The sequence below is a fragment of the Lacerta agilis genome, chromosome 17, assembly GCF_009819535.1.
Source record: "Lacerta agilis isolate rLacAgi1 chromosome 17, rLacAgi1.pri, whole genome shotgun sequence".
NCBI classification, from domain to species: Eukaryota; Metazoa; Chordata; class Lepidosauria; order Squamata; family Lacertidae; genus Lacerta; species Lacerta agilis.
The window spans coordinates 26,020,523-26,042,868 of record NC_046328.1 but is presented as its reverse complement, the minus strand read 5'-3'; the positions used below and the strand labels follow the sequence as shown (position 1 = coordinate 26,042,868).

At 48.8% G+C, this 22,346-nt stretch overlaps 1 protein-coding gene across 1 annotated transcript in view; it reads left to right on the top strand.

Annotated features, from left to right (window-relative positions):
• RASGRP2 (RAS guanyl releasing protein 2) overlaps positions 1 to 21,625 on the top strand; it is a 40,934-nt gene extending 19,309 nt beyond the window's left edge. Inside the window, exons 10-17 of the mRNA XM_033174815.1 lie at positions 2,391 to 2,468; positions 9,871 to 9,993; positions 10,696 to 10,811; positions 14,241 to 14,382; positions 15,243 to 15,279; positions 15,997 to 16,158; positions 19,946 to 20,046; positions 21,333 to 21,625. Of these exons, the coding sequence (XP_033030706.1) occupies positions 2,391 to 2,468; positions 9,871 to 9,993; positions 10,696 to 10,811; positions 14,241 to 14,382; positions 15,243 to 15,279; positions 15,997 to 16,158; positions 19,946 to 20,004 (717 nt within the window). The 3' untranslated portion in view covers positions 20,005 to 20,046; positions 21,333 to 21,625. The remainder of the gene's footprint in view (positions 1 to 2,390; positions 2,469 to 9,870; positions 9,994 to 10,695; positions 10,812 to 14,240; positions 14,383 to 15,242; positions 15,280 to 15,996; positions 16,159 to 19,945; positions 20,047 to 21,332) is intronic.
• Positions 21,626 to 22,346: the final 721 nt, after the last annotated feature.

Sequence of the window (22,346 nt, the reverse complement as noted above, 5' to 3'; positions counted from 1 at the left end):
GTGGGAATGTTGAGGATCGTAGGAGAGGATATATTGATTAAATATTCTTCTTCTTCACTCACGCTAGTGAGCTAGTAGCAAAGCACATTCCCTTGTACATAGCAGGAAGCTGGTTGGTAGGTTCTTTTGAATCTCTTGAGTTAAGCAAGCCAGTCTGGCTTGTCCAGATTGGATTGTTCCTGGTAAATCCCCTTTAAAGGTAAAAGGACCCCTGACCATTAGGTCCAGTTGTGTCCAACTCTGGGGTTGCGGCGCTCATCTCGCGTTACTGGCCGAGGGAGCCGGCGTACAGCTTCTGAGTCATGTGACCAGCATGACTAAGCCGCTTCTGGTGAACCAGAGCATCACACGGAAACGCCGTTTACCTTCCCGCTGGAGCGGTACCTATTTATCTACTTGCACTTTGATGTGCTTTCGAACTGCTAGGTGGGCAGGAGCTGGGACCGAGCAACGGAAGCTTATCCCTTCGCGGGGATTCGAACCGCCAACCTTCTGATCAGCAAGCCCTAGGCTCTGTGGTTTAACCCACAGCGCCACCCGTGTCCCTAAATCCCCTTTAGTTCCCTCTTAAAAACAATGATGACACAACAGTCTTCTTTAAAAGTAATGATAAGTTTTACTTACATCAGGCTTCCTCAGCCTTGGCCCTCCATATGTTTTTGGCCTACAACTCCCATGATCCCTAGCTAGCAGGACCAGTGGTCAGGGATGCTGGGAATTGTAGTCTCAAAACATCTGGAGGGCCGAGGTTGAGGAAGCCTGACTTACATTCAGTTCACTGAATGATCCTTAAGGCAGGCTTTAGCTTTTAGTCACAGTTACAGAGAAAGGTGTGGATTCATCCTCTTGTGAGGAATGAGCCCATGTGCTGCTGGCTGAGAGCCAGCACACAGCAAAAGCATCAAGATAGTCAAGAAAGTGAGAGCATCAGAAGAGAAGAAGGGAAGATGGCTGCGTGACCAGTCCTTTTATGGGGTCTGCCAGGGTCATGCCCATCTATCTGGTCACACAGGGGGAGGGTGCTCCAGACCAGGTGTGACAGGAAGTCTACCTGGCTGGAGCAACATTCCCCTGTGTGTCTACTCTGGGCAAACAGGAAATGTTGTATTTGACTGCTTTTGTGATGTTACATCCCACAATTTTGGAGGAATGCAGATTGCTCGCGGTGACCTCTGGGTCTCACTTCGCAACACAGCCTAGTTGCATTTGAGGCAACAGGGTGGGGGCCTACAAAACTTCCTTGACGAAGTTTGTTTGTTTATTTATTTTAGCTCAGTCAGTAGAGCATGAGACTCTTAATCTTTGAGTTATGGGTTCGAGTCCCATGTTGGGTGAAAGATTCCTGCATTGCAGGGGGTTGGGCTAGATGACCACACAATAAAACCGCAGGAAAGTTAAAGAGAGACTTCAGTTAGCCATTGTGGGAGAATATGTTCTTAATTACCTGCATGGACCTGGCCAGAAAAGCCCAGAAAAGTTTTCTGTTGGCATTTAAAAGGTTGAAACAGAAGGAACCTGCTGAATGTCCAGTAGCAGAGAGTTCCACTGGTCTGGTCTGGTGGTACAAAATGCTTTTTTTCTCATTGTTGTCTGATGAACCTCACCAACTGAGGGAACGATCAATGATGCTCCTGCAGATGATATCAGTGGCTGAGCTGGGATATAAGGGCTCAGGCAGCCCTTGAAGCACCCTGGATCCATTTAGTGAGGGGGACCCTCCATTGAGCAGTGGGGATCCCATCCTTGCAGTTAGATGTTTTTGGAGAAAGTTTGTAACAGATCTAGCAGGAAAGGGAGAATCAGAAAGTCTTGTGGCACTTTCAAGGCTAGCTGTGGACTGGACTGACGTCAGTCGCCAAACAGAATATTTTCTATACAAAACGGGGACAACTCTAATATTGGAAACAGCAAGTCTCAAGCTCTGACTTTGCTTTAAATATATATATATATATATATATTGATAGTAACAACATAGTATAACAGCACATCAAAAAAGAAGCATAAAAGAAAAATTCCAAATCTTGCTAATTCAAACACATATCCAAGAATAAGGATAGAAAAGAAAAGAAAAAAGAAAGGAAGAAAAGAAAAACAGCAATGAAGGGAAAAACAACAACACTAAGCTAACCTCTTCTCATCACCTTGTTCATCTTCACATAACCACAAAATAAAGATTTCCACCGACCGCACGACACGTTTCAATCTCATTTTATCTTTCTGTATTTCCTTATCATCTCAAATCTGATTTTTTAAAATATAAATCACTATTCATTCCCTTTTCTCTTCACGAAGTCATTCTAAACTCAACCAGATGTTTACCCTTGAACCTTGTTTTTTTTTTAAAAAAAAAAATTCATTCAAACAGTCCCATTCCTTTGTGTGTGTCTCAGGTCTCCCTGGATCAGTACCAGACAGAAGAGGAGATCTACCAGCTCTCTCTGCAGCGGGAGCCCCGGAACAAATCCACGGTAAGCCCCTGATGATACTGACAGGATCGGGACGGGGCCCGACTCAAAGCAGCCCTAGCTGAGAGACAGTGCGGTGCAGTGGTTAGACCAGGACCTGGGAGACCAGGGTTCAAGTCCCCCACTCGGCCATGATGCTCACTGGGTGACCTTGGGGGCCACTCCCTGCATCTCGGCCTAACCCTACCTCATAGGGTTGTTGTTTGGGGGATTAAATGAGGAGAGAGGGGAGAACCATGTATGCTGCTACCTTGAGCTGTCTGGAGAAAAGGGTGTAGTAACTGCAATCAATCAATCAGTCAATCAATCAATCAATCAATCAGGGACGGTTGTGTGTGGGTGTGGGAGAGAGAGAGAGAAAGAGAGAGGTGTGGATTGTGCCCAGGCAAGAACTTGTGAAACCCCACAATCTTTCCTTTTTTGGGTCTGAGACCTTGACCTGCCACTTGTGGCCTTGGGCTCATATCTCTGTGGCGGAGCCCCTGCCATTGCATCCAGGCGGCCTCAGGTTCATCCCCCAGGATCTCAATTTCAGGATCAGGGAAGAAATTCTTGGGAAGAGCCTCCTCGGCCTCAGAAGCCCAGCTGATTAGAGCAGCAGACCATTGTGGAATGAATATATATAAAAAGGTAAAGGGACCCCTGACCGTTAGGTCGAGTCGCGGACGACTCTGGCGTTGCGTGCTCATCTCGCTCTATAGGCTGAAGGAGCCGGCATTTGTCTGCAGACAGCTTCCGGGTCATGTGGCCAGCATGACTAAGCTGCTTCTGGCGAACCAGAGCAGCGCACGGAAACGCCGTTTACCTTCCCGCCTGGAGCGGTACCTATTTATCTACTTACACTTGGACGTGCTTTCGAACTGCTAGGTGGGCAGGAGCAGGGACAAAACAACGGGAGCTCACCCTGTCACGGGGATTCGAAACGCTGACCTTTTGATCAGCAAGCCCTAGGCTCTGTGGTTTAGACCACCGCGCCACCTGCGTCCCAATATATATACATATAGTGCTTTTTTTCTTACAAAATGTTTAGAGGTACTCACATTTTCATACTCATATTGAAGTACTGCCCCTCAATGAGGCCAAATTTAGATTCACAAAATGTTTAGGGGTATGTATACCCCTGCATCCCTCCAGAAAAAAGCACTGTATATATGGAATGAATGGGGGAGGAGGCAGAGGGGAAGAGGGAGCTGTTTTGAATTAGACCGTCAGTCTGTATTTACTACTGAGAATGCATAAATAAAGACTGTTAGGAAAAAGAGGAAGTGCAAGGGAGTCTTTGCTGTGCTGGGCAGGTCATTGGTCGATGGCTCAGGACAAGGCAGTGCCTTCTATCCCTGGTGTGACCCTGAGTGACCCCCTCTGGCCTCCTTGGGAGGCGAACATGACATGAGCATTGCAAATGGCTTTGACATCTGGAGAGAGGAAGGGGGAAGAGCAGAAACTGCTGTGACAGGGGCAGTGAGAGAGTTACAAAGCATTTAAAGGCACAGGATCATAGAATCGCAGAGTTGGGCGGGACCACAAGAGTTATCTAGTCCAACCCCCTGCAATGCAGGAATCACAGCTAAGGAGTCCTTAACAGATGGCCATCTGACCGCTGCTTAAAAACCGCCAGTGAAGGAGAGTCCACCCCCTTCCCAGGTTGCCCGTTCCACTGTCAAACAGCTCTTGCCCCCCGGAAACTATTCCTGATATTTAGTTGGAATTTATTTTCTTGTTATTTGAATCCACTGGTTGGGGTCTTTCCCTCTGGAGCAGCAGAAAACAAGCTTGCTCTGTCTTCCCGGTGACAGCTCTCCAGATATTTCAAGCCTGCTATCATATCCCCACTCAAGCACACACTTGCATGAAGTGTGCCTATGTTTAATTTATATAGAATCATAGAATTGTAGGGTTGGAAGGGACCACGAGGGTCATCTAGTCCAACCCCCCTACAATGCAGGAATCTTTTGCTCCATTTGGGGCTTTAACCTATGACCCTGAGATTAACATGCTCTAGGTAAAGGTGAAGGGACCCCTGACCACCAGGTCCAGTCGTGTCCAACTCTGGGGTTGTGGCGCTCATCTCGCTCTATAGGCCGAGGGAGGCAGCGTTTGTCCGCAGACAGCTTCCGGGTCATGTGGCCAGTATGACTAAGCCGCTTCCGGCGAACCAGAGCAGCGCACGGAAACGCTGTTTACCTTCCCGCTGGAGCGGTCCCTATTTATCTACTTGTAGTTTGACGTGCTTTCAAACTGCTAGGTGGGCAGGAGCTGGGACCGAGCAACGGGAGCTCACCCCGTCGCGGGGATTTGAACCACCGACCTTCTGATCAGCAAGCCCTAGGCTCTGTGGTTTAGACCACAGCACCACCTGGGTCCCATGCTCTACCCACTTAGAAATGAACAGGGCGGAGGCCCTGAAGTGGGCAGCATCACAGCCATGCTGTGCTTTGCAGTCTCCTATAAGCAAATAATAGTTTTTGAAGTTTTGAAAAGGGTGGGTGGGTGAAGAGACCCGGGGCTCGCTGCGAGAACTCCAGGTCCAACCTCTAACAACGCCCCTGCTGTGTGGCAAGAAGGTCCAGGGTCAGTTCTGCTTGTTGGGATCTGCGTTCTTTTTGAGGAGGGGTACCTGGAGAGTCAGGGCACTTTTGCAATACTTTGCGTACAAAGATGCAAGCAGAGACAAACGGCCTAAGCAGGCAGAGGGCCTTCTCAGCAGTGGTGCCTGCCCTGTGGAACGCCCTCCCATCAGATGTCAAGGAAATAAGCGACTATCTTACTTTTAGAAGACATCTGAAGGCAGCCCTGTTTAAGGAAGTTTTTAATGTTTAATGCTGTGTCATGTTTTTAATATTCAGTTGGGAGTCGCCCAGAGCAGCTGGGGAAACCCAGCCACATGTTCAGGATGTAAATAATAAATTATTATTATTATTACTAAGCACTTCTAGGGGGTGACTGATCCACACCCCCCCCCCCCACATCAGCTCTCCTGCATCCGGCAAGGCACTTGTTTATTATTGGCATCGGATAGGCAGCCCAAGAAAGGAGGGTTCTCTGCTGGGCAGCTGTCAATCAAACTTCCAGCCTTCTCCAATCTGGGGCTTTCCAGATATTTTGGACTGCAAGTCCCACCAGCCCACTGAGACAACATTGTAGTTGTAGTCCAAAACATCTGGAATACCCCAGGTTGGGGAGGCCTGAGCTAGGTGGTCTGCTTCTGTCTTTCTGCTTGCCCCCTACAGAAAAGGCCTTCTGTGATTCCTCCCAAACTTCTTTTCCTGCTAAGGTCAGGGAAGGGGCAGAGGGAATCACCTTCCAAACTCTAGGAGGACCCAACTAGGCATAAAATCAAAAGAAAACCTGAGCAGCCTTGCTGCGGGGATGGGTACTATGTTCTCTCCCTGCCAATAGCTCCCTCTCCAAAGCTTGCCTTTGCATTTCCAACAGAGGCTGCAGCAGCTCCCAGGGAATCTTCCCTTGAGATGCAACTAGCACCTTCAGAGAGTTAAACTCCTTCATCCCAAGGCTGCTACTTGCATATCCAGGCCCCTAAAAAAACAAAAAAAAAAACCTGTGCATGTTAAGCACATTCAGACTATTAACTTTGCACAAGATTCCTGCTCTTTAATTTCCCTTAAGAGACCTCATCTGAACATTCCAGCCTTGTTAGAATTATTTCTCCCCAAAGCCCAACTCTGACCAGCCACTGTTACGTTCAGGTAAAGCTTTTGCGACTGCCCTATCCTGTCTGTGCCCTCCTTTCTCTGTGTGGGTAGTGTTTTGCAAAGGATTGCTTCTGGGGTGGGGAGGGGTTGGCGGCTCAAGGGCTGTTGCTATACTCTGCACATGCTCAGAGGTGTCAGCTTGACCCGGAAAGCAAGTTCGGGGTCATTGAGCCCTGGTTCAAAACCTGGGTTTCCTCTTTGTCCTTCTGCCCCCCCCCAACCACCCCAAAAGGAATTCTTCTACCCTCTCTTTTTTCCATAATTTGTTTTAAAATGGAAGCTTTGTCATAATACAGTACGACAAAAAAAAACAAAAAACCAAACTGATCTAAATGAGAAAAAAAGAGAAGAAAATGCAAAGTCATAGAACTATAGAATTGTAGATTTGGAAGGGGCCTTGAGGATCATTTAACCTTGGTGTTTTCAGGTCAATCTCCCCCAGCTCTCCCATGGCAGCTTCCCTTTCTTCTCGCAGCCTTCCACCCTAGAAGATGTTCCCTTCCCTGCCTCTCTCACAGGGTCATCTATCACCTTCCCAATAGCAACCCAGAAGGAATTCCTCTACCCTCTTTATAATGTTCAGATTGTTGGCGCTCATCCTTGGGCAGCTTATTTAGCCACAGATGTGCCACCCCCTCCCCCACCCAGTGGCCATAAGGATCAGTTCTGAGTGATGTAAGAACATCAGGACATCAGAAGAGTCCACATGGTCCAGCAACCTGTTCTCACAGCAGCCACGCCAGAGGCCCTACTGGGAAACTGGCAAAGCAGGACTTGGGCACAAGAGCCCTCTCCCCTCCTGCCGTTTCCAGCAATTCAGAAGCATCACTGCCTTCAACTATGAAGGCAAACCAGAGCTGTCCTGGCTAGCAGCTATCCAGGGGCATAGCAAGGGGGGGCGAGGGGGGCGGGCCGCCCCAGGTTCCATAATGGAGGGGGTGACAAATTAGCAAGAATTTTTTTTTAAATGCCTGCTCCGAAGGTCTTATCTTACTATACTAGGGATTATATAGCTATATATGAAATTTCATGCATATCGGTTAATATCTGGACCCTCCTCCACCAAAATAGCTGTTCACTTGACTGTTTTCCTATGTCATGAAGGCTGGAATTTCAGTTCAGAGAACACTTACTGTTCCCAACCCTAACCCTGTGGAAAACCATCTAATTAGACTTTGAGAGGTTTTTAGGAGGTAATTTAATTATTGTTTGATTTTATACCAATGTTATGTATCTGGTGTTAGCCACCCTGAGCCCGACTTTGGCCAGGGAGGGCGGGATATAAATAAAAGTTTATTATTATTATTACTTGTTATTATTCCTTTGTAAGAAAATATGAAATAACGTAAAACCATTTTTGCAGGGGGGTCAATGGGGGGTTGACAAGAAATTTTCCGCACCAGGTACCACCTGACCTTCCCATGCCTTGGGGGGGGGCTGACAATTTTTTTTTGCCCCCGGGTACCAATTTACCTAGCTACGCACCTGCAGCTATCAATAACTCTTTCTATGTATTTATCTAATCCTGTTTTTAAAGCCCTCCAAGTGCAACTAGGATAGCTTAGTCGGTCAAGCACGAGACTCTTAATCTCAGGGTTGTTGGTTCGAGCCCTACGTTGGGTAAAATATTCGTGCATTGCAATGGGTTGGACTAGATGGGTCTTTGTGGTCCCTTCCAACTCTGCAGTTCTTTGGTGGCCATCGCTGCCTCCTGGGGTATATTGTGTGTGTGTTTGTGTACGTGTATATGTGTGTGTATTAATGCCGGGACGGTGTTGGGGCCTGAATTTAACCATCCTTCCCAGCCTATCCCAGGCTTCCTCCCTTGGGGACCCATTTCCTGTGGTCAGGGAACAGAAGCCACCGGATACAACTGTATGTTTGCGATCAAGCTCTACTGCTGCTTCTCCTTCTGCCCCCACCTCCCCCCACTCGCACCAACAGCTCTTGAAAAAAAAATTGTCCCATCTGCACTTTTAAGCAAAGCAAACCTGGCTCTGCACTTCCTGTGGACTGACATGCAGATCTGAACCCGTTTATCCCTTTGCTTTTCCACACACTTCTCCAAATTGAGCAATATAGCTCTTGCTCAGAAGATGCAGACAAAGTGCTGCATTTCAGGGTAAAATGCAGGAGAAAGGGTTTTTTTTTTCTTTTTTTTGGAAATAATTTTTATTGTTCTACTCTACAAAATAAATCGCACAATTAACACAGTTAAATTTTGAAATGAAACAAGATTCTTCCAAATCTTAGGATTTCCCTCCTCCTCTCCATGGATCCTTTAAATATCTCAATCAACTGCATATTATAGTTCATCCGAATTATAGTCTTTCAGGAGACGGTTAATGTTTTGGGAGAGAAATGCAAAAAAACATTGTGAATTTTGTGAAAAATTAACGCTAGTACAAACGTTTGTGCCCTAAAAATCGCAGAATGCTGCAGAAGCGGAAAACAAGGGGAGCATGTGAGAAATTGTCACAGGCCAGAAACAGATTGCTCTGTCCCTCCTTCCTCCTAGCTGCCCTATTGGCGGTGGGTCAGCCCCGGGGGTGCTGCCCAGAAGGGGTGGTCAGGGGGGCTGCCCCAAGGGGGGTGTTGCTTGACAAGAGCGCTAGGGCCCAAGGAGCTGGGTGGCTAGCAGGGGAGCCAGGGTGGGGCAGTTGCTGAAAGGTGAGGGAAACCCCGGTTCAAGGGCAGCTTCTTGAAGTGGGCTGACGGTGGGTGGATGAGCATCTTCCATTTCTCCAGCTCACCTTCTTCCAGGTGTGTAATGAGGATAAAAACAGGTCTCTCTCTTTCTGAACTCCTTGGAGGAAATATAATGAAGGCAAAGCATGGGGAGTCGTGTCCCTTCTGCGCTCCACCCCAGCGCCAGCTGCATCTTAATGCAGCACCTGTTGCCCCTGCAGATTTTAGTTTAGTGAAAAGGCAGGTAAGAGGTGGGCTGGCACGATAGAACTTTTTAAAATCATGCATGGCAGGGAGAAAGTGGGTAGAGAAAAGTTATTTCTCCCTGTCTCGTAATACTAGAACTCGTGGGCTTCCAATGAAGCTGAATATTAGAAGGTTTGGGAGAGAGAGAAGAGAAAGGACTTCTTCACAGACCACACAGTTAAACTGCGGAACTCACTGCCACAGGAAGCAGTGATGACCACCAACTTGGATGGCTTTAAAAGAGGATTTGTGGAGGAGGACGCGGCTATCTGCTTCCACAGTGGGAGGCAGCAGTGCTTCTGAATGCCAGCTGCTGGGAACCCCAGGAAGGAAGAGTGCTCTTGTGCTCAGATTCTGCTTGCAGGTTTCCCAGAAGAGGCATCTGGCTGGCTACTATGAGAACAGGATGTTGGGCTTAGACGGGCATTGGCCTGATCCAGCTACGGGGCTCTTTTTATTTTGTTCTGCTTTTAGTGCTGAGCTTCATTCCTGAGTTTTTGAGGTTTATCTCCTTGCTGCTGGTTTTATTTTCAAGTGGCATTTCTCTACGTTTTTAAACTCATGTACAAGTGTGTTTCTGGATTGTGAAACTGCTATTTTTAAAATGGCTAAATTTCTGGACAATGGGATATTGTAGGGTGGTGTTGTTGTTTTTTTAAAGTACCGTATGTAAGCTATCTTGGGGAAATAAAAGGCAGCAGAGAAATATTTTGAATGATTGAATGAATGAATGGTTTCACTTTCTCCTTCTCCCACAGCCTTCCAGCCCCACGTCCTCCACCCCCCCACCCCAGCCCGTGGTCATTGAGGAGTGGGCATCAGTGCCTAAACCCAAACCGGACCAGGCGATTGTGCGGAAGCACATTGAGAAGATGGTTGAGGTAGGAGTTGGGGTGGTTGGGGAGTAGCAGAGGGAGGGAGGGAGGGGTGTGCAGAGGAAGATCCGCGGTGATGGTTACATCCAGGTAGAATCTAGACACATATAAAAAAACATTGTGGAAATGCTTTTTTTGTTTTGAAAAAAGATACTGAATTTGCCATAGCTCACCATTGGCATCTATTGTCACATTTGTATAATGCACTTTGCACCACACTTAAAACGTTTTATTTTCTGAGTCCCAGATAATACATTAGAGGCTCCTCAGGTCTGGAGGCTCATTGTAGGGACAAGTGACGTATTTTTGTTAAAATTTGAGCAATTTCACATTTGAGTTCTTTGAGGACTTGTGTGGGGATGTTACCCAGATCCTGTGATTTTTATTTATCTTGTTCCCAAGGCCTTCAACTTTGTCTCATGCCATTGCTATTTGCCTCGGTTCTTCACATTCCCTTCCTGTGAAAATCATTTTGAGCACAGGGATTTGCCCTCTATCTTCCGTTGTGAAGACAGATGCAAATAATTCATTTGGCTTCTCTGCAAACTCCTTATCCTCCTTTAGTGCTCCTTAGACTCCCTTTGTCATCCAAGGGTGAGGGGTGAGGGGCCGAAACATAGCCAGGGATTTACAGGGGGCAGTGTGGGTGATTATATTGGCTACACATCAGTGATGTCTTGCTTCCAACTTCCCCCATCTTTCTTTCAGTCCGTCTTCAGGAACTTCGATGTGGATGGAGACGGGCACATTTCCCAGGAAGAGTTCAAGATCATCCGGAATAACTTCCCGTACCTGTGCAAATTTGGAGACCTGGATGAGAATCAGTGAGTTGCCCCTCAGGCAGGTTCAAACCAGCCTGAGGCTCGAACAACTTCCATCCCGCTTCAAATGTTATCCCTACCTGCCCTCTTTGTTTGTTTCTTATTTATTAATTACTAGGCGCTGTGGGTTAAACCACAGAGCCTAGGGCTTGCTGATCAGAAGGTTGGCGGTTCGAATCCCCGCGATGGGGTGAGCTCCTGTTGCTCGGTCCCTCCTCCTGCCAACCTAGCAGTTTGAAAGCACATCAAAGTGCAAGTAGATAAATAGGTACCGCTCCGGTAGGAAGGTAAACGGCGTTTCCGTGCACTGCTCTGCTTCGCCAGAAGCGGCTTTGTCATGCTGGCCACATGACCCGGAAGCTATACGCTGGCTCCCTCGGCCAGTAACACGAGATGAGCGCCACAACCCCAGAGTCGGACACAACTGGACCTAATGGTCAGGGGTCCCTTTACCTTTACCTTTAGGTTACTAAATAAATAAATTACCTTATTCTCCCCCCCCCCTCCACATTTGACAGGAAATATCTTTACCATTGAAACTCAGAACTTGGGCATTTGAGTTGCTGACTTCAATAATTTTCATTAACGGCTGCAGGCCTCCAAGGGTCCAGCCACACTTCCGTTTGTCCCATGACTTTCTGCTTTCTGTCCTGCCTGTGGAATTTGAGAAGGAGCCACTCTGAAGTCTTGAGGAGAGGAGTAATTTAGGAGAGATTAACGCAGCCAAGTTAAGAGGCTTGTGTCACCTTTAAAGATTAACAGGTTGCCTGCAGCAGACGGTTGGACCACAGTCTTCTCCATCAGATATGCTCGTAGCCGTAATTATTGTGGTTTGTGTCCTATGTAAAATGGCACCTGACCCAGACCTGCTTTTGGGTGTGGGTGTATCGTAGAATCATAGAGCTGGAAGGGACACCAAGGGTCATTTAGTCCAACCCCATGCAGTGTATCATTGGGGTGGCTCCAAGCTGCTTATGGGGCGCACAACTCAAACTCCTGGTTTGGTTTTTCCGTTTGGCTCACGCCTTTCTCCGAGTTGTGCAAACATGACAGTTTTTATTGGAGAAAATGACTGTAGATCTTGCAGGAGATTGTCCCCACTGATCATGGAGAGAGAGGGAGGGATAGAGGAAAGCCGGTTTTGAGGTTTCACGGGCAGATGAACTTTTAGCTCTCTTTAAAAAAAAGAAAAGTTTTCTGACCCAAGTTGCGCCTTGAACTTTTGTGCAAATAAGGAACTGGGAACCCGCTTCAGCGCTGGTTGTCAAAATAAACCTGTTTGCCTTTTGCACAAACCTCTTTCTTGTTTTTGCTGCCGTGGGTGAACACAGAAGTTCATCCTTGCAAAATTGTTTTGAAGAAGCAGGAGGGCTGTTTGAAAGCTTGAGCTGTTTTTTTTCTTTTTTCATAATCATTTTTATTAGTTTTACAAACATAAAATATATTTTACAATTTATTACATATTATCTTTTGATATTTTGGCTTCCTTTAGCCAGGACTTCCCCCAATCCTTCCATCTGGTTTCCAAAATTATTTCCTTTTTGTTTTTATACTTCTTCCATATATCATTGCTTTCATATTCATATCTAACATAATCGTTACTTATTTCATCTTACAACAATATTTATTCTTTACTACAAAGCAGAGCTGTTTTTTCCTGAAGTGTGTTCTTACCTCTCTCTCTCTCTCTCTCTCCACACACACACACACACACTTTTGTGCTTTGTGACCAGATTCTACTTTGCAAAACGAATCTTGATACCACTTGAATTTTGTGTGTGTGTGTGTGTGTGTGTGTGTTGCGGGGCACGGAGTGAAGAGAGAGACATGGGGGTGAACTGCATGTTCCTTCTGGCAGAGTTGGGAGAGGACCAAGGCACCCTGGCTCTCAGCCCACCCTGCGAGCTTCCTCTGGGACAGAGCAACTCAAAACTACGACAGCCCCAGAGTCCTCCTTCCAGGCCCCAAACACCCACACCGCTCCTTATTTGGTGACCTGCCTCTCTGGCCTGCTCTGCTTTGCTGCAGCCACCTCCACCCCAAAACTAACATGTGTGTGTGTGTGTGTGTGTGTGTGCGTGCAGAGAGGAGCGGGTGACGTGGGGGACCTTTCCTCACACACTCTCTGAATCTCTGTGGTTTCCGGGGCTGCCTCCACCCTGCCTCTCAGTGTGTGGGAACTGGGAGGGGTGAGGCGTGGCAGGGATAGTGGCTGCCTCTCCACAAAACATTGTGTTCAAAGGCTGCCCTATATTTGTCCCCAGGGACACCTAAAGACATGGCCCTCCCCTACTTCCCCACCTGTGAACCCACCCCACCCCCTTGTGCAGCTGGGGCTTATTTTCCAAACAGAGGGGGGCACCCCCTTTCTGGGGTGTGGGTCAGATCTGTGGCTGCTCTCAGGGTTAGGGAGGGGAAATATCCCCCCCCACTCCCTGTGCTAAGACAAGCAATAGTTTAAGGTGTGGTCTGGCGGTGCCAGAGCTGAGCTAAATCGGGGCAACGCTTTGGTGATTTATTTGTCTGCTTGCCGCTTTAGTGGCCTCCCTTTCGAAACAAAGCGCGTGGGTCTCTCCCACCCTTCCCCTTTGTCCTCACAACAACCCTATGAGGTAGGCGAGGCTGAAAGAATGTGACTGGCTTCTATGGGCCCCTCGGTGAATCGCTGGCTGGAATGGGGAATTGAACTCTGGTCCTCCCTCCTAGTTCTAACCCTGCGTTCTAAGGTGCTTTCCAAGCAAGGGTCTGAGTGTTTTTGCCTTTGGCCCTCTGCTTCCCCATGGAAAACTTGCTCTTTAGTGCTAAATCAGAACAAACAGCAATCCGTGGAAAACACCTTTGTTCCAATTCAGCACTAAAGCACAGGTTTTCCTGGGGGTGAGGTGGGGAATGAAGGGGCAAACATAAATGTTGATGAGTCCTAATCTAAGGGCGTGGAGATCTTCTCTTTTCTGTTGAAGGCTGCATCCCCTCACCATTAATTTGTATATGGGGGTGGGTGGGGGTCTAGACTACAAAGTGCCTAGGGCCCTCCCACTTTTTGTCCTGCCCCACACCTTGTCTCTCTCTGGCAAGTGAAGCCAGGATGTCTCCGTCCAAGAACAGCCATCGCTGGTGAACCAGACTCAGCAGTCTCGGCTACAGGAGTCATCTGAGATTCTTTTGTGACAATTTGGAATCCAGGAGCACTCCTGGATTTTGAGGTGTTTAAAACCAATCAAGGTGTTTATGGATTTTATGAAATAAAATAAATCGTGTAAGAAGAGTCTGCTGGATCAGGTGTGATGGAAGTGGGCCAGCTGGCTGGCTTGTAGCATCTCACACCCACCCGCCCCGCCCCCCAGCACAGAGACGCCTCTCGGTCCAGGGGTTGGGTCCTGCAGACGAGCCTTGGCCCCAATCAAATGCGCTTTCTTCTCTGCCGGCCCACAGGGACGGCTGCATCAGTCGGGAAGAGATGATCTCCTACTTCATGAAGTCCAGCACAGATCTCAACGGCAAGATGGGCTTCATCCACAGCTTCCACGAGACCACGTTCCTGCGCCCCGTGGCATGTCGCCACTGCAAAGGCCTGGTGAGCTAATTATAGGATTCTGCAGGAGAAAGGGACCCCCAAGGGTCGTCTAGTCCAGCCCTCTGCAGTGCAGGAACTGCATGGAGCTCAAGGTGGTGTCTGTGCTTCTCCCCTTCCTCATTTAACCCCCCGCTCCCAAGCAACAACCCCCTGCAAGGGAGGTTAGGCCGAGAGGCAGGGACTGACCTCAAAGTCACCTAGTGAACCTCATGGCCAAGTGGAGATTCGAACCCTCGTCTCTCTCAGGTCTTAGGCAGACCCTCTAACCACTACAGCACTGGCTCTCTCAAAGCGAAACAGGATTTGCTTATCATGCCATGGCAGTTTTTAAGTCTTCCGCGTTGTAAAGGTTGTTGCCATTTTATTACTGTGATTGCCTTGTTCTGAGGCATCTGAGGTTCCGAGATAGGATTTTTATCATCATCTTGATGCAGATTTGTAAAATGGGCTGCCTATTTTAGTTTGAGGGCTGAAGAAGAAGCGTCTTGGGGTTCAAAAGGCTCTGCTGCCCTTCATCAACCTTTCAGGGTTTTCTTATCTCTCTTTCCCACCAGTCGTGCGTGTTTGCAAGCTTTTGAATTGCACAGACCTCTTGTACTGCTGCCCAAGTGACCTGTGTAGTCCGAAACTTGCAGAACTCTTTTACCAACATCATTTGCACCGTAAGCAAAGTCCCTAGGAACCACTTTGGGTCTAATTTCCTTTCTTTAGGGCCAGCCACTCAGTTTAATCTATCTTCTAAGGAACTGAAAGGCGAGAGAAGGAATCAATTGGAGGACAGTGTGTGTGGTTTGTTTTTGGCCACCTGAACCTTAAAGTGACCTGAACGGGACATTTTTTTCTCCCTCCTCCCTCTCCAGATCCTTGGACTCTACAAGCAAGGACTAAAATGTCGGGGTAAGTTGCAGCAGGAGAGATTCAGAGATGGGTGAAAAGTGTTGGGGGGGGGTGTGCTAGTAGACTTCATGGCTATCCTTGGGGTGGGGAGTTTCCTAGACCTTTCTGAAGCAGGGCCAAATTTCAGTCAAGGCACTAGAGCTTGTTTTCGATGGCAGGTAGGAAAAAATGGTCTTCCTCTGAGCCTGTACAGAGTGCTCTCCACTGGATCGGAGCCAGAGCTTCCCTGCCTGAGAATATATTTTCTAGTCACCTGAACTTTTGCAGGACAGGTTAGCAAACAGTGGCCTTTTGGGGGGGGGCACAAGCGGCCCTTCACCTCCCCAGGTGTGTCACCATCCCCAGGCTGGACAGAGGAATTGGATGGATGGGGCATGAATGAATGAAAGGCAGAGAGGAATGAATGAAGGTAAAGTAGCGTTTGCATGAGAGGAAGAGCCAGAGGTGTGTGTTGCTGGATGGAAGAAGGGGTGGAGAGAAGGGGTGCCCCACCCACTTTTTTGCCTTGGCCCTGCCCACTTCTCCAAAGGAATGGGTCACTCCCCTTTGCCTCCACCTGGAGAGATTGTTTTGCAGAAATCCAGTCCTTGCATGTCCGTAATCTGGACAGGGCTGCTAACACTGACCATTGATGTCTGCGGAGGAGAGGCAGCTGCCATCCTTGCCCTGCAAGAGGCGTCTGTGCCCTCACTCTGGCTTCCCTCGTGTGCCCTCCAGCCTGCGGGGTGAGCTGCCACAAGCAGTGCCGGGACCTCCTCTCCGTCGAGTGCCGCAAACGCACCAAAAGCGTCAGCCTGGACGGCCCTGCCTCTCTACCTGCCCGCTCCTTCAGCTTCTCCTTGCCCCGGCCCGGGCGGGCAGCATCTCTGCGGCATACAGGTATGGAGAGCCCCCTACGAACAGTCTTTCTCTCCCTGCTCCCTCCACAGTTGGAGTGGTGGTGGCTACGAATGAACATTGCCCTTCCACCCTGCTTTTTGGAGACCCTCTTGCTGTGCCATGGCACAAATTGTATCGGGCGGGGTCCATCTTGCCCAGAGAAAGCTCATACGTTTAGAAAACCGAGGCCTGTCTCCAACATCCGGCACGCAGGGGTAGACTCTCTTGAAGCATGGAGGCTCCTTTGGCTGCCATGGCTGACGCAGGGGAGAGACATAGAGAGGCTCTAGCTCGGCAGCAGAGTGACTGCTTTGCTTTCAGAAGGTCCCAGCCGGGTTCAATCTCTGTCACCTCCAAGCCAGGCTAGGAAAGATGCCCGTTTGAGATGGAGGAGGAGAGATGCTGCCGTCCAGTGTGGGCTGCCAACTGTTTTGAGCTAGAAGGGCTTGGGATATGGCGGAGGACCAAGTCAGACACCTGGTCCATGTAGCTCAGTATAGTTTCCACAGTGGCTGGCAGCAGCTTAAAATGCAGAGCAGTCATTCGCTAGACAGTATACCTGAAGGAGCGTCTCCACCCCCATCGTTCAGCCTGGACACTGAGGTCCAGCTCCAAGGGCCTTCTGGCGGTTCCCTCACTGTGAGAAGTGAGGTTACAGGAAACCAGGCAGAGGGCCTTCTCGGTAGTGGCGCCCGCCCTGTGGAACGCCCTCCTATCTGATGACAAGGAAATAAACAACTATCTGACTTTTAGAAGACACCTGAAAGCAGTCTTGTTCAGGGAAGTTTTTAATGTTTGATGTTTTATCGTGTTCTTAATATTCTGTTGGGAGCTGCCCAGAGTGGCTGGGGAAACCCAGCCAGATGGGCGGGGGTTATAAATAAATAAATAAATAAATAAATATTATTATTATTATTATTATTATTATTATTAGGGTTTGTAGCTTGAATCTGCTTGTTTCCAGTTGTCAGCACATTAGCGCATGGACCCGCTTCCCCTTCCTCCTTCCTCTCCCAGAAACATGCATCTGCTGTTGTCCCCAGCTCCTCTTATTTTTCTCTTTATCTTTGCATCCCTCGTTCTTTTTCTCGCAAGCCCACTTGCCCCTCCTTCCTTCCCCACCCGCTGAGCCTCGCCCTGGACCGGAAACCCACTTCCCTCTCCGATAACGGTTCAGCCTAGCCTGGCTTCCTGCCATGTTCGCTTCTGGCTGACAATAACTCTCAGATGGGCTTCCTGCCTAGGTCACACCCGCCCCTTGCTCATTCTGTCTGTTTTCACTTTGGGAAGAGGCCATCATTGTGAGACCATAAGGGCAGCCTTCTGGACCAAGCCAATGGCCCATTTAGTCCAGCATCCTGTTCTCAAGAGAGGCCAACCAGGTGCCCCAACGGAAAACCGATGAGCAGGACCCGAGCACAAGAGCCCTCTCCCCTCCTGTGGTTTCCAGCAAATTATTCCTCTGTTGCAGAAGGTTGGACTGGATGACCCTTGGGATCCCTTCCAACTCTATGATTCCCTTATTCCAACTGGTATTCAGAAGCATTGCTTCCTCCAACCATGGAGAGAGAGCACAGGCATCATGGCCGGTAGTCATTGCTAGCCTTGCCCTCCCATCAGTTTGCCTAAGGCGTCTTATGTTGGTGGTAATCTCTGCCTCCTGTGGCAGTGAGTTCCATAGTTTAGCTACACGCTGAATGAAGGAGGACCTTCTTTCGTAGGTCAGGGCTGGGTTCTGGGGACATTGTGGCTCAGTAGCAAAGCACTCACTTTGTGCCTTTAGGATGACAGCTTATATTAAAAATCTGACAGTCCCTAATTACCGAAGGCTATTTACAAAAGCCAGACTTAACGTCTTCCCTTCTGCAGTGTTGGATGGCAGATTGAGAGGAGTTCCTTATCAGGATAGACTGTGTTTGTGTGCCCAAGACATTGACTCTGTTAAGCATATTTTGCTGCACTGTGTGAAATTCGAGCAAGCCAGGGCTGAACTGATATTACCCCTGTTAAGACTTTTCCCGGGGAAATCAGAGGCTTACTATGTCAGGTTCCTACTGGAAGACCGGATAAATGATAGAACATTAGCAGTGGCGAAGTTTCTATTGGTGGTGGCAAGAACTAATGATCTCTCTTCCTAAGTCTGTACATAATGCTTATATAACCTGAAGGCGGGCTGTCAAAACTGTGTACTTTGTGCACGGAAGATCCCAGTGGCAGCATCTCCAGTCAGGGCTGAGAAAAGGCTCTCACCTGAGACCCTGGAGCTGCCAGTCAGTGTAGACAGTACTGAGATAGATGGACCTGACTACAATACAAGACAAGCTGCTTCCTACATCCCTGTGGGTCGGGGTGCGGTGCAGTGTGGGAGAGATTTCAGTTCTCTGGGCTGCTATTTTCTACTTCTGTAGAAAATAGAAGCAGTGTGATGTGGCAAAATGCAGCACTTCTCGGGCGGAGTGACAGTGGCAGGGAGGAACCACAGTGCAAACATTTTTGTAAACCACTTCCGGGGTTTCATTGCAATCGAGCAGCATGTGAATTGTGTGAAATAAAATAAAGGAAATATGTCAATCTCATGAATTCAGTTAAATAGCAATATCTGAGTTTGAAGCCCCTCTCCACCCTGCAAAACATCAGCTGCTTCTCCCTGTAGCACCTTGCAGTGGCTGGATTGTGGAGGAGCATCTCCCCCTGGCGTCCTCTGCCTGCTTCGCAACCCAGGAGTTTGAGATTAGTTTGGCAGTGGCTGCTCTGCGTTCATCCAGGGGGAGAAGGAAAGGAGGAAGGTGGCTTTCTCTTCCTGCAGCTGCTGAATTCATGGTTGCTGAATATATAAAATAAAATAAAACCACTTAAGTTATCTAAAGGAAAAATTAAAAATTTGAGACTTGTGGAAAGTTAAAGCAACGGTAGACTAAAAACAGTTTAAAACTTAACATTGGTTTTCTAAATATCTGGATGGGCTTGTCTAAAGAAAAGTGTTTCTAGCTGGCGCCCAAAAGAGTATATGGGGATATCAATAGGCAGGTGTCAAGGCTGGAGACGGGAGAAAGTCAGCAATAGCTCACAAGATGCCAGTGAAGTTAACTCTTTAGTCAAAGAAACTGAAGTGATCACAGCAACTGTTCCCAGTAGCTCTTTCCCCAATGAGGCTGTTGCGAGGACTGAAGGTCCCTGCCTTGCTGCCGCTTCTCTAAGACTCCTCCCCCAGCTCCTCCCCCAGCAGCCCCAGGCTCCTTTGTCTTGTCTCTCCTTGCTCTGCCCTCTTCACACCTCTGCAGGTTCTGTGGGGAGGGGAGCTGGTCACAGCAGGAGGGGGAGACTCCCTAGATTCTTCAGCAGCCGGCCTCGTCTCCCGGCCACCCTCTCCTGCCTCTGCTTCTAGTCTTCTCTTCCTGCTCACCAAACCCTGTTGCCTCTTCAGCTTCCAAGCCCTCCCCCCCCCCGGCCTTCCCCCTCTGACCACTCATCAACGCCCCACTGCCATTCCCCGGGCTCTGAGCCTTCTTCCCCTGGGGGTTCTCCAGCTGGCGCCTCCCAGTGCTCCCCAGCATTCAGCCAAACCACGACAGCAGGGAGTTCCAGTGTGTGGGTGCTGCCGCCACATCCAAAGCCTGGCAAATGCAGAACGGGTATTACGTGGCTCCTATAATAGAGCCGGTTCTGCAAACTAAAGTGGTCTAGTGGGTCTGTATATGGGGTATACATTGCTGGGGGCTGTAATTCAAGGAGCCCAGCGAAAGTGCCTTTCAATTCAACCCCCATCCTCCTTCGGGTCTCCTTTCAGAAATCCAGGAAGAGGACACGCAAGCGGTGGAGGACGGGGTCTTTGACGTCCACCTATGAGGCCGATGTCAGAGGGGGCAGCCTGGAGGGCTGGCGTGTCAGGTGAGGATGGCTGAGGGTTCCTGGATTCCCATTCTGGTCCTGGGGGTGAAAGGGGCGGGGGAGCGGCTGCTAAGGGGGGAAAGCCCCCCCCCCCAACAGTGCTTTGCCCTGGCTCTTCCTTGCTCTGAGCTGTGGCTGTTTCATGGAGAGCATCCTCTGCACGGCCCACCTTTGGGAGCGGAGCCCAGGAATGCGGAGCCAGTGTGGTGTAATGGTTAAGAGTGGCAGACTCGTAATCTGGTGAACTGGGTTCGCTTCCCCGCTCCTCCACATGCAGCTGCTGGGTGACCTTGGGCTAGTCACACTTCTCTCAAGTCTCCCAGCCCCACTCACCTCACAGAGTGTTTCTTGTGGGGGAGGAAGGGAAAGGAGAATGTTAGCCACTTTGAGACTCCTTCGGGTAGTGATAAAGCGGGATATCAAATCCAAACTCTTCTTCTTCTTCCCCCTTTCCAGCTATTTCTGGACAATACGGCTTGTTCAACCCTTCAGCATCGGCCATCCTAGCTGGTGCTGATGAGAACCAGGAGCCGAAAGGTCCTGGAAGGAGATGGGCATCGCTCCAATAGCAAACGCAGTCTCTCCCCTCCTCTGAGTGGGGCAACTTAGAAGCGAGGCAGGGGCAATGGCATGCTTACTGTTTGCAGAACCCCACACACAGAAAACTCTTTAAATAAGTACAGTGGTGCCTTGGTTCTCGAACTTAATCCGTTCCAGAAGTCCGTTCCAAAACCAAAGCTTTCCAAAACCAAGGAGCGCTTTCCCATAGAAAGTAATGCAAAATGGATTAATCTGTTCCAGACTTTTAAAAACAACCCCAAAATGAAAGCAATAAACAATGTACTGCAGTCACACAATCAATCAATCAATCAGTAGCTGAACTGGGGTTCCACACAGTCACAAAAACGAAACGAAAAGAGCCGCAAAAACAAAGACACAAAATAAATAGCAAAAACAGAGAGACCTCAGCATAACACTCAAAACAGAAGTGTGGTGCTCAAAACGGAGCATGTTCAGCTTCCGTAAAAAGTTTGCAAACCGGAGCACTTACTTCTGGGGTTCCAAGTTGTTTGAGTACCAAGGCGTTTGAGAACCAAGGTACCACTGTAAAACAAAATGCACCAAAAAGCAATGTCTTCCGAAGTGCCTGCACCAAGACGAAATGCAAATTTGTGCACAAATGAAAGCAGAAAGCGGTTGGCATCATCTCATGAACGAACACGGGTGAAATAAATGGACAGATTGGTCTGCCAGTTTGCCTCCAACCTATGTCTTTGTCTTTGCAGAACCATCTCCTCCGTGGACACCCCCCCCCAAAGCCCTCAGCCGTGGCCTTCCAGTGACCTCCCCCCAACTCAAGTGGGATTCTGTGTGTTTTCATGGGGTGGGCTTGAGATATGAAGAGAGGCGGCCCACTGAGGTTTCGTCCGGAGCCCCTCCTTCTCCTTGGACACACCTTCTGGGGGGTGCTGGGGCCTCTTCCTCCGATCGCAGGCCTTCCCGAAACGTGTGTATATTTGTATCAAGAACTGGACTCAAAGGTGTAATAATAATTATAATAAATTTGACACTTCCTGCCTGTCCATCTCTTCCGTTCTCAAAATGCCCCCTGGGTAGGGCTGGGTGATATCTGCTTTTCAACATCGCGATATACCACCAGTTAAACATCGCGATATACCGACATATCACAATGTCTGAAATAAGGATGGAGCTATGGAGTAGCATTGGCTGGCTTCACGGTTTTTCCCACGTTGTGATTTTTGCACAGCACAATCACACACACACACACACACACGCACACACACACACACACACACACACCATGATTCACAATGTATTCCGAGGTCAAAAAGTATGAAATCGTTATCATGATATGGACTTCAAACCGGTTTTGGACGATATATCGATATATCACCCAGCCCTACTCCTGCGAGGTTGACCAGAGGAGGGTCTCTCTCTTTCCCTCTTTCTTTGAGACTCCCCACTCTCTCTTCTGTGTGCTTGGCTGGTTTCCCCTCCGGGACCCACTAAGCCAGGGGTCAGCAAACTTTCAGCAGGGGGCCGGTCCACTGTCCCTCAGACCTTGTGGGGGGCCGGACTATATTTTGAAGAAAAAAAAATGAACGAATTCCTATGCCCCACAAATAACCCAGAGATGCATTTCAAATAAAAGGACGCATTCTACTCATGTAAAAACATGCTGATTCCTGGACTGTCTGCAGGCCGGATTTAGAAGGCGATTGGGCCGCATCCAGCCCCCGGTCCTTAGTTTGGGGACCCCTGCACTAAGCCCCACTTCC